Genomic DNA, 12789 nt, shown 5'->3' on the forward strand with positions numbered 1-12789 from the left:
CCTTTCTCTTGTACACCCCCCCCCCCCCCCCACCCAACAAGCGCAACAATGGACACTAACAAACAGACAATTTGTGTGTGGTGAGGCAAAACACACCTGTTTTCAAAGAGAATTTGGTGGAGTGTTCAGGGAACGTTTGGTGGAGTGTTTGGGGAGCGTTTGGTGGAGTGTTTGGGGAGCGTTTGGTGGAGTGTTTGGGGAGCGTTTGGTGAAGTGTTTAGGGAGCGTTTGGTGGAGTGTTTGGGGAACGTTTGGTGGAGTGTTTGGGGAACGTTTGTGAGCAACGGAGACAAGGCTGGACTACAACAGAGAGGCATCAGGAGGTATCTGGAGGTTATTAAAGTAGATTTCTCTTGCCAGAGAAAAGCACACACACAAAGAGGTCAGAACAACAGTTCGCTGTGATACTGCGGCAGCTGCATTCACACAAACACACAGTCCTCACAGGGTCTGGCCAACCTTCATCCACATCCCTCGGCTCTGAGATGTTTGAAAAACATCACAAACATGGTTTAGACGTTGCCAGAATTGTTAAATGGTTTACCACCGTCTTATTCGACACCAACAAGATTATGTGAGTGTGCATGCCTGTGTATGTTTGTGAGTGTGTGTGTGTGTTTGTGAGAACTGTGTGTGTGTGTGTATCTTTGCGTGTGTGTGTGCAGTACGTACGAGAGCTGTTGGAGATCCGTGAGGCGGAGGTTGAGGCGTCGAGCCAGTCGCTCCATCAGGTCCAAGCCCTGGTCGTTGGGAAGGGAGCTGGGAGAGACACAGACACAGCTGGGCGTCAGACATGCAGCTCCACCCAACGCCACAGCCAGTCACACGGCACCACCCTAGGGTGGACAGGTCTCCTGCTTGTACACACACACGCACGCAAACAGATCATTCCACTGTCCAGGTGGACATACATACATGGATATATACACCCTGCGCAATAAATCAACACGCTCACACGCACGACGAATGAAAGCAAAAAAGCCTGGGTGCTTGGGGAATAGGGATCAGGTGCTTCCTCAGGCTTGATAAATCACCTGCATTTTCCAGCAATGAGACAAACAATAAGGTGCAAATGGAACCGGCATGAGGTGTAATGGCTGTATCATATGGCCACACTTCCCTCGGCCTCTCTCCCACACGCACACATGTGCGTGCACACACACACAGACACACAAACACAAATGGAGTTCTGTCCCTCCACACGTACCTCCTCACACACTTGCATACAAACACACACACGTTGAGATGAATAACAACGTGCAAATGGAATGGATGTGAAGTGTAATGGCTGTATGATAAAGCCTCATCTTAGCTCTGTCTTCTGGTCTCTCACTCAAAGAGCAAATCGGCCAAGGAAATAGACCAAACAAAGGCAATTTGTGGGTGATGCTGTGTGTGTGGGAGATGCTGTGTGTGTGGGTGTGTGTGTGTGGGTGATGTTGTGTGTGTGGGTGATGCTGTGTGTGGGTGTTGCTGTGTGTGGGTGATGCTGTGTGTGTGTGGGTGATGCTGTGTGTGTGTGTGGGGGGGGGGGGGTGATGCTGTGTGTGGGTGATGCTGTGTGTGTGTGTGTGTGTGTCTGAGGGTTTGTATACTGTATGCGTATGTGAGAGCATAAAAAGAAAATATGAGTGTGATGCTGTGTGTGCATGGGAGTGGATGTGTACGTGTGTGTGTATGTGTGTGTGTATGTGTGTGTGTAGAACTCTACTTTGCCCAGGTTCATCAGGCAGAAGAACCTGAAGTTTGTTCAAATCATCCTCTGGGTAATACAGAGGTCACAAGAGAAACATGCACTCTGTGGTTTTTTCATAGTTTTGATTGCATATGTTGGCTAAGCTAAATAAGATTTTGCCAGAATAGTATGGGAACCCTAGATATTCTTAATGTACCGCGCTTTTTAAGAAAGTGAGGTTTTGTGTTGTTTTTTCCTCTTCGGAGAGCTTTCAAAGTTAAAGATTGGACAAAGCCATTCCAGACACGTTTCCCTCCCTCTGCGGTAATTCAGACTACGGGAGAGCTGTAGGAGTGACTTGATTGTTGATGCTAGCACTTTCCCCCATGGGTTTCTCTCTGTCTCTTCTCTTCTCCATCCCCTCTCTATCCCAACAGTCCTTGGTCGTACACACACAAACACAAGCGCGCACACACAAATGCACACGCGCACACACAATCTCAGGAGCTCTCAGATAAGCAGGTTAGGCTTAGCCCGGTTGGGGGGCGGGGCGGGGGGGGGGGGGGGGGATAACAGCTGTGCAATCATGGGGGTGTGCAGCAAACTCAGGGGAGACCACCGAAGGGCCCTCGCTAATGTTCATAGCTCTATCCTAGAGCTGAGTAAAGTGGGAGAGAAGGTGGAGGAGCTGTGAAAGTCTGGCTGGAAGGTCACCCCCCTCTCCACCCAACCCCTGATTTTGTGTGTATGGTTTGCGTGCGCGGGTGTGTATAGTGTGTATGTGCTGCATTCGTGTGTGCGCTGTTGTTTGCAAATGTGTGTGCGCGCGTGTGTGCGTATCTTCAGCTACAAATCAGGGCCGTGTCAGACCGGAGCTGTTGAACAGGTGAAGGACAGCTGGCTGACACTTGGCTTGATAACGCCATAAAGGGATTTAAGAGAGTGCCACGGGCAAAAACATAGTCGATAGGAACTTATCTCTATCCCGGAGCCTCAGCCAAGTACGAAAGAGTCTGGCTGACTCCTTCGCCCATGTCTGACGCAACATCGTCATTAACTCTCTAATACTGTATACTTCAACACAAACCCACTCACACGGAACTATCATGGCTTCCATTATACTTAGACACATTACTGAGGAGCTCAACATACCACAACCTTCTTTGGAAGTAATCATACTTAGATGTCTAGGGTTTTTTATAAATGCATCAGATTTCTCAAAATGCTGCTTGAATTACACGAGAGATTTATGCATGAGTCTGTGTGCCTGAAATGTTAAATGAGGAGTTTTCCTGGAGGTGAGATAGGACATAATGACCCTAAACAATAGCATTCACTCTTTATCTCACCACTTTGTCTACAGGGATTATATAAAAGAAACAAAAAAACATATGAGAGGCCGTATAGGCCTTAATTCATACTTGATCTCACATACACGCCATGACCTCACATATATACCATTATACTCTCACATATATACCATTATACTCTCACGTATATACCATTATACTCTCACATATATACCATTATACTCTCACATATACACCATTATACTCTCACATACACGCCATGACCTCACATATATACCATTATACTCTCACATATACACCATTATACTCTCACATATATACCATTATACTCTCACATATATACCATTATACTCTCACATATACACCATTATACTCTCACATATACACTATTATACTCTCACATATACACCATTATACTCTCACATATACACCATTATACTCTCACATATACACTATTATACTCTCACATATACACCATTATACTCTTGCACATAAACTGGCATACTCTCTTACACACACAAAAATACCGTCTTATATGCACCATCATACTAAAGTATGACAATATATGTAAGAGACAAATAGTATGTGTGAAACAGAATGTTACTATATGTAAGAGAATAACAGGATGTGTAAGAGAGAATACTTACGCCGCAGCATTTGGAGTATTCAAAATGTTATTAATAAGTCCAATGGCTTCATTAAGCCGCCCACTCTCTGCCATCTTGCCATGTCACTCAGTCTCGTCTTGATAGGGAAGGTGGGCGTTAGCTACATCTACCCCAAATCCTTCTTCATGTGTAAGCCAATCAGGAACTGAGAATTCAGTACTACTTCCTTTTCAATCAAACTGCCTTCCGTTTCAATCAAACTCTCTCACATAGACAAGTATTCTCTCTCACATAGACAAGTATTCTCTCTCACATAGACAAGTATTCTCTCTCACATAGACAAGTATTCTCTCTCACATAGACAAGTATTCTCTCTTACATAGACAAGTATTCTCTCTTACACATCCTGTTATTCTCGTACATATACTAACATTCTGTTTCACACATACTATTTGTCTCTTACATATATTGTCATACTTTAGTATGATGGTGCATATAAGAGGGTATTTGTGTGTGTGTAAGAGAGTATGCCAGTTTAAGTGCAAGAGTATAATGGTGTATATGTGAGAGTATAATGGTATATATGTGAGAGTATAATGGTGTATATGTGAGACCAAGTAGTTTATGTGCAAGAGTATAATGGTATATATGTGAGAGTATAATGGTGTATATGTGAGACCAAGTAGTTTATGTGCAAGAGTATAATGGTATATATGTGAGAGTATAATGGTATATATGTGAGAGTATAATGGTACATATGTGAGAGTATAATGGTATATATGTGAGAGTATAATGGTATATATGTGAGGTTATGGTGTTGTATGTGAGACCAATTAGTTTATGTGCAAGAGTATAATGGTATATATGTGAGAGTATAATGGTATATATGTGAGAGTATAATGGTATATATGTGAGAGTATGATGGTATATATGTGAGGTCATGGCGTGTATGTGAGACCAAGTATGAATTATGGCCTATACGGCCTCTCATAAAAACATGCCCTTTTGCAAATTCCCTATCATAGTGTAATATGCTGACATTGTGGTGTAGTTGTACAAAACAGTATTATATTTACTCACTCTGAGTCTGTGATAATGTAGCCAAAGTCGCTACTGTCCTTCCCCTTGGTGGAGAAGGCCTTCACCCCAAGGTGGACCACCTCCTCCTGCACCTTCATATCCTTCTTCTGGGGCTCCACCCGGGCCTGGGTTGGGGTGGTCTCCGTCACAGGGACCCACCTCTCCTCCTCAGTGTCCACCACCACCGCCGCCCCCACCACCTCCAGAGGGCCGCCCAGGTCCCCCCTCTCGTCCGTCCGGGATTCAGCCACGTTCCTCTCCTCCCAGGGGTGAGGAATAGGTACCTGACCCTGGGTGGTCCGGCTCTGAACGTTCTCCAGGCCAACCGTCCTCTGGGGGACAACCCCCGGAGCGACCCTGCTGGGCTGCGCTGGGCTGCCTGGTGCATCCCTGAAGGGGTCCAGGTCCAGGTAGTCCAGGAGCTTGCTGAGGAAAGCTGTATCCTGTGGGAAATATGGACATGTATGGTTGTAACTGCTGGAAAGTGCTGGCAGCTGTGTCTAGTCGATTGCCTTTAAACCTGAATGGGTTTATAGTGGTCGGTAAGTATAGTGGATTTTTCAATGGCAAACATCTTGAGTGACAAAGAGTAATGCATTAGCAAGCTCTACTTATGTAGAGGGAGTATGACAAACACATTAAAGTAAGTCACTGACAACCATAAAAGGGACTATACTTGAATGAGTCTAGTAAAATGTACATCAATAAGCTTTTAAAAACGCTACTAGCTACTAACACAACATATTTTCTATACTTCAGTTCCATTCGTGTTTCTGGAAATGTCGGCTTTTGTGTTTACTATGTCTTCCACATTTTCAATATCCATGAAATGGTCTGAAGACAGTAATGGTAAATCACCTTCATGTCTGGCTCTTTGTCCACATCACCAATTGGTTGCCCTGTAAACACAGTGTGTGAGTGGAAAACTGGGCTGCCAACTTGATTTCACAAATCAGTGAACTATCACACTTCATGTCAATTGAAACAATGTAACGACGGCAACTTTCTCAGAGAAACCCACGTTTCAGCTTGTATACAGACAGATATGGATGGATTGTACCTTGACGTGTTGCGTCTCTCTCCAACATGTCTTGTTGAATCGTATCTCCATCCTGGCTGTGGTCCTGGTCCAGATCCTGGTCCACAGTGTCCAGTGGTTCTCTCTTGGCCTCCGGTCCGGTCCTGGGCTTTGGACCCTGCCCGTCCACCCCCTGCAGGGCCCCGGCGATGACATCAGCCAGCTGGTCCAGGTTGGGCCGCCTGAGGGTGCCCATGTTGATGCTGTGTCTCCCCAGCTGGTTGACCACGTTCTGGATGAAACGCTCTGCATGTTTGGGGGGTTGGAGCGTTTGTTGAAGGAATGTTCTAGGTAAGGGACACTACTACAACTGCACAACCTTTTACAACTAAAACCTTATTTTATTACACAATATACGGACAGCTGAAGATGAGGTCATTGAAGAACAGGATAATCACTGCAACCACTGCTAAACGGTGTAACATACTAACATACTGTAGTATAAGCAGAAAACTCCAACAAAAAAATTACAAAGATATGTAAATGTGGTGTTCAATAGCATCCAATGTCATGTGATATTGTGTCTGAAAACCTTACCATCCGTGGGACTGAGGGGCTGCTTGGACACAGGGCGGTTTGATCCAGACTTAAAGATCAGTTTTTCTATCTTGGGCTTGGGAGGTTGAGATCCACCCTTGGTTTCCCCCTCGCTGGGAGGATGGCTGACGTAGCTGAAGTAGTGGACCTTCGCCTTGGGCTTTTCCTCTGGTGATCCAGGGCGGTTCTGGCTGGTGGGAAGCCTAGAGAGGTAACTTTCCAGCTGGGAGGCCAGGAGTCGGGGCCTGGCCTTGCCTGGATGTGTACTGGAGTAGGCTGCTGCCACTGGGGGGATCTTGCTAGTCTTGCCCTGGATAAGGGCTTTAAGACCCTGGGGCTGAAGGCTGTAGAAGGTGGTCTTTCCCCAACCCTGTGACTTGGGCTGGGCGTCCCCCACATGGCCATCATTCTGAAAGTCCTAGGGCGTAAAAAAAAAAAAAACGTTTGTACTTATCTTCCTTTTATACACATTTTCATTATAGACTTATGGGTATGGCTGTGCAACAGAGATTGAATTAGATTTTAGACTTGGGAACAAAACATTATTTACTTTCTGCTTTTAGGTTTATTTGTGCTCTGGGTTATTTCGCACCGGCAGGAGAGTGAGCGAGGTTACCAGTGTTATGACAGGTTCAGGTAGGAAGAGAGGTAGTTTGGGATTTGGTAGACAGGACAGGATATGAATCAGGGTCTAGATCAAAGACAACTGCCCTTGGAAATTGCATATGGAAATCATAGATGAGATAGTGTCTTTCAAACGGTAATTTTATGCATTTCTGCGGCACCACAACACTACTGAAAAAATAAACGAAAAAAAGCCTTATCGCCAAGGCATCAGTTGAGACACACCAGTGTCGATGGTTATCCCAAACAAATATCAGGACGGAATGGAGTTTATAAGTTACAATCTACAGAATAGTCATTTGAATATATTACATGCAGCACTTACATTTGAGGTGGATGATGGTGCTGTACCTATATTATAAGGACAGGAGAATACGTTCAAGACTTCTTAATCAGTTCTAGTGCTGTCTCCTCTCTGTGCTCTCCCTGTTGTTTGTGCTGCGAGGGAAAAGATAATACAATCCTTCCCAGACCCAAACACATTGGCACACGCTAATGCCATTAACATAGTGAGGGGATTTCTGCCTTCACCTACCCCCCACCTCGCCATTAAGCATGGCCCCGAACCCCTCCGTGGTGGACTGCATTATCGCTCTGGTGGCGACACAGCTAAAGTTAGGGTTCAAACATGGTAATGAGATGGACAATATCCCTTTAAGTAGGGCTGGGTAAACCTTTGTGTTGGAGGGGTCGTCCTCACTCAGCGGGATGGAGGGAGCGATCAAGGGAGACAAAGGACCGAGGAGACAACTTAGCCACCCACTGGGAGGATGGGCTCATCCTTCCTGCCTCCGCTGGGATCGTATGTTCACGTCTAGAGGCAGGATGAGGCCCTAGCCTGCTTCATCCGTTGAGCCCTACTATCTGTGCCCCCCTTGTAATGAATGAAGGCGGCAGCGTAGGACCGTTTTTATCACTCTATATGCTAACGTTACCATTGCCCTGTGACTAATTATTGACGGGGATGTTTCAATGGTCTCTTGACATTGGTAGGGAGGTGAGAGATCCTGGAGCCCCTCTCTAACTGGCCTTACCTGTGTGAGGGGCCTTTCTCGTTGGACCCCCAGACGAGTGGTCCCAGTGGTCCCCACAGCCTGGGGGAGGAAGCCCATGTCCTTCAGGTGTTGCTGGAGCTTCCGGCCGAGCTCCGCCTCGCCTGGCCTCAGCGTTCTGTCATGGTAGTGAGCCGGGGGAGACATGGGCGGGGAAGGCCGGCGGAGGGGAACCTTGCGCAGCCTGGACAACTCTCTGGAGATGACCCGCTGGGTGACATCATCCTGCCAGGTCAACCCTGCGGAGACATGGGAGTTGGAGTTTGAGAACCCGGGGATACTGGTACACTGGCCAAAGGGAACCTTCAATACAGAGATCCCCAGTCACATTACAAACAAGCAAATGTAACACATGTACAGTTAAACAGGCCTAAGATCCCCTGTGTGGATGGATCAAAGCACAATCCAGAAGAGAAACAAAACTGAAATTGTGGATGAGCGAGGGGATGAAAGGATGAGAATCGGAACGATGTGGCAGCCTCTGCGGAATTCCAGACTCCAGTCGAACCCTGGACAGGGAGAGGAGAGGCACTGGCGCGCCACTCCCCCCTCGTCCTCCTCCCGTACCCAGCCGAGTCAACAAGCCCTGTGAGAATGTCATGCCACAGCCAGTCAGTGCGCCAACATCTCTGCTAATTGCCAACACATACTTGGAGTGCAAGGCTGCAAGGCTCCCGGGCAGGGGCACAGCACCGACGATGCCAAGGCCAGATGGAACTACCCGGGCAAAGAGAGACCCAAAACATGGCCCTGTTCCCAGAGAGCCACGAGGGACAACATTCCAGCGCAGAGGAAGATCATACCACGCGAGCGAAAATACCCAAGATGTTATAGCCTCTGCTTAAGGCCAATATGTTCAATGTGAGCTTCTATTTTACATATCCTTTCATTTTGATACCAGACAGAAAGTATTTTAATGAGGAAACTCATTATTAGATGAAATGTTGGAAGCATTGGTGAGATTTCCAATTATATTATATCTTTACGCGTTGCCTTCAAGACTGTCAATGACCAGTGAGGTATGTAGGAGTAGTTAGTCATGTACAGTATGCAATAGGAACAGGGCAGCAGTCAGTCATCTGAGCACAATGCTACCATAAAAAATATGTCCACACATTAGCCTGCTCTATCACCCATGGAATGCAGGCAGTCTCATGCATATTCAAAGGCTAGCAGACATGGAGGCTAAGGGGAGAGGATGAGCCGCTGATGAGGCCAGCGATCCCTGATCAACTCTGAATGGAGCCCAGAGCATATGGGTTCAGGATTCTGGAACGCAACCCGTCCATCCATACCATAATAACACATGCCTTCCCCATCTAGCGTATATTTGCTATACATTTGCTTCGCAGAGGTTATAATGTAGCTATCACCATTAGCGTTGATGGGCAAGAATGGAGGTTTCAGTCATTAAGGATCCATAAAAGGTCTGTGCTTAATTACTGCTATTTAATGGGTTCAGTGAAGATAGATGGTCTGATTGTTTGGGGGGAACAGAAGGCGTGTGACACGGGTGGGATTGACTGTGACACCTCTATCGCCTCTCTTTGTCTGCAGGGGGATGGTGGAAAGTGGGGGGACGCTCATTTCCCTAGACAGAGAGAAGAGGAGAAAGAGATGCAGAGGGAAAGAGAGTGTGTGTGTGTGTGTGTGTATCTTTATGTGTTTGAGAGAAGGAAAGAGAGTGCGTGTGTGTATCTGTATGTGGTGGAGAGAAAGAGAGAACAACATACTGTAGTCTAGGTACCTAGAGAGCATAACACAGCTTGCACAAGGACAAATGTGCTACTTACACCACCACGGCCACTATGGGCACAGAACCGCAGCCAGGAGCAAAGCAATTCAATATGAGTGGAAAAAGACCAGTTCCAGTGGATCACGGCCATTAATGTTTGGGCTTAAACTGCTTCATCACTTACAGTACAAATACAGTATTAACAGAGAATCAAGATAAATCATTCTCAAAGGTTTAGGACAAAGGTATGCAAGTTGACTACCTGTCAGTAAATCTCTTAGATATAGACTACTAGACCCAGGTGGCTAAAACAAAATATTATAATACCGTATTACCTCAAAGTCCAGAGAAAGGGCAGACTCTATGTACTAGTGTGAAAGTTTAACCCTTTAAGGGAGGGACAGACGCTGTCTAAGGTAAAGTGCCTCAGTTAATTAGCGCCTCGCCATTACCCTATCAGGCGGCTTTGAAACAGTCAAGATGGTTTCCGATGACCTTATGCTTTTCTTTTTTTTCCCTTCTTTTTTCTTCTTTTTTTTTTTTTACAGTTTGTGGCTGACAGAGAAATGCGGGCCTGTGGCCTCCTAAATATTGAAAGCCCATTAGATCATATCCTGTCTTGTTGTTTCATCTGGGCGGTTTTGAAATGCAGATCTGGGCTCCCTTCCCCTAAGTTTAGTCCTCCGACTGATTTAAAAGGCCAAAGCAAAGGGGGAGGATGAATAATTCAGAAACACATTTCAGCCTAATTAATTGAGATGATATGTGTCAATCCAATTCTTTCATGGGATGTAATAGAACACAACAAAGGTGTCATGCAATTAAAAGATGAATCCACTTCAGCCATTTTATCATCATGTTGCTGTGAGATCATTGGTATTAATTCTATGACAGTTTTTGGTTTTATATTCAAATATAATCTTTTGCTCCCACCCACATGATGCAGTTGTGTAAAAACGTTGACACAGGTAATGTTTCGAATAAAATTAAGAAAACTTGCATTGTAATACTTCCATAGAGAAATGAAGTAGATAGTGGACATAGTGGAACTTGGACGCAAAATCTCTCTAACAGTCAGGACTCGAAAAGACTATCATGGGCAAATTGTTATTCCAAGTGTCAATGGCCATCTCCTCAAACAATAGCTTTTTATATTGTCCTACTGCACAGCAATTTGTGAACATCTGTGTATGAAAGAGAGAAGGATGATTCGCCAGTCAAAAACATTAAGGGAAATTACAATACTCCGAGCCGAAGGCGTAGCACTTCAGCCACAAAATAGCCCAGCCCACACATCCCAGAGAGATTCAATAAAAGATCTTTAATGTTTCAAATAACATCCCGATTTTCACTTTAGAAGTAGACCTACCGGCCCCTCAACAGCCCCGCAATGCAGGAATGATTTATTAGAATACAAATGTAGTAAAAGTACAGTCTCTCAATCTGTCTGTATGTCTGTCTGTCTGTTGTTCTTTCTGCCTGTCTGCCTGCCAGTCTGTTTGCATGTCAGCTTCCAAAACACAGATTTCAAGCTTACATGTAGTCATGGGCTACCCAATGGCCCATGACACTGGTGTACCTTTAGTTGCTAGTCTTGAGAAGAACCAGTGCGTAAACTAACGTATACTGGTGCTCAGTGGGGCTGAAGGGATGTACTGTGTCCGTTTATGGTCACTGCTTCTCTTGTACTGGTTCTACAGAGATGCCCGCAGCACTAATGGGAATGCCAGAAAGGGTTATCTTACTTCACTTGCTTTGGGAGTGAGTATCCTCCTTGATTTGCACACAGTTAAGACCTAGGGGTCGTATACCACAGGGCAGGCTTGTCCTACCTGACTAGCACACGGATTGGAATCATGATCTGGCTGTGTGATCCAGGAAGCAGGAAGCATGACGTGTAAAAGGAAGAAGGTCATTCAAAGGGAAACTGTTGTTCACCTGTTAGGAGGAAGTTCTCTCTGTGTCTCCATTATGCGTTTGATCATAGCAATGAGAGGATATGAAACTAATATACGGCAATTATGGTGGGAATGGACAACCTCCTGTCAGTATTTCCACTCTCTCTTTCCATTCACAAACACGCAAACACATATTAAAACGCACACGCCGACAAACCTTATCAGAAGCCCGCCAATAATGATGCTCAAGCAATACAATGGTTGCCTCTAAAGCTTTTTCTAGTGAAGTGAACACACGGCCGGACTACATGGTCTGAATACCAACGTGGTCTGGGCGAACAGCGGCCTCGGAGCAGCCTAATATAAAAGTCATTTGCAGCGGGATGACAGGGTCGAGCTCTTGAAAGCATTGTATGGAAAATGCAATACCCAGACAATGCCCCTCCCAGTTGGGATGCAGACAAACAAAAGCCGCCGACACGAAGGCAAGCGAAAACCCTTTTTGCGCGGGGGTCAATTTCTATTGATGTAATGACATCGCTGGTGTGCGCTTGGCGCAAATGCTGTGATTTTGACAGTGTCTCCAACTCGAGAGAGAGAGAATTGCAAGTCGATGCCATTGACGTAGACACCCTCCCCATTCCACACACACACCACCACACCCCCTTCTCTCTCTTTACGCTTCGGCTCCATTCAGTTTACAGTACAATACTCTCAATAGGCCTGTCTCAACGCGGGGGCACCAGCCGTCTAAAGATGAGGCTTGAATAGTGAGCGCAGTTACCCTGATAAGAGTAACAAGCAACGAAGCGTCGACAGTGTATTGTTGGAAATGTCTAAGGAGAACACGTTCTCTGTCTTTGGCTTTGGGTATGATTCGACCAGACAGACAAGTGAAAAGAACTTGTGTTCACAGTTTATGTTTGAGGACGTGTACACACATGATGTCATTGCTTTCTGATTCAGTATCTCGGCTACAAGGTCGGTGGCATAGAAGAAAAGAAAAGAGAGATGGAAAAAAGACTGTTTCAGCAATGAAAAAGTTTCAAGAGTGAACGCCTTCAAACGGAGCAGGCGAAATGACACCCAGCGTTTCCTCTCCTGTCTCATCCGTTTATTCCTGAAAAGTAATTAGAATAAATGTGTGGTCTCGCTCTGCGCTTAATATTCATGACTGAGTTTTGTGATTTCC

General features: G+C 45.7%; 1 protein-coding gene across 1 annotated transcript in view; it reads right to left on the reverse strand.

The window, feature by feature from the left end:
• Positions 1-12789, reverse strand: part of ptprn2 (protein tyrosine phosphatase receptor type N2) — a 94736-nt gene that overhangs the window by 63331 nt on the left and 18616 nt on the right. Inside the window, exons 4-9 of the mRNA XM_062479084.1 lie at positions 7947-8203; positions 6289-6706; positions 5734-5997; positions 5532-5572; positions 4674-5116; positions 673-759 (exon numbers count right to left, since the gene is read on the reverse strand). Of these exons, the coding sequence (XP_062335068.1) occupies positions 673-759; positions 4674-5116; positions 5532-5572; positions 5734-5997; positions 6289-6706; positions 7947-8203 (1510 nt within the window). The remainder of the gene's footprint in view (positions 1-672; positions 760-4673; positions 5117-5531; positions 5573-5733; positions 5998-6288; positions 6707-7946; positions 8204-12789) is intronic.

Source organism: Osmerus eperlanus, chromosome 15 (genome assembly GCF_963692335.1).
Source record: "Osmerus eperlanus chromosome 15, fOsmEpe2.1, whole genome shotgun sequence".
Classification (NCBI taxonomy): domain Eukaryota; kingdom Metazoa; phylum Chordata; class Actinopteri; order Osmeriformes; family Osmeridae; genus Osmerus; species Osmerus eperlanus.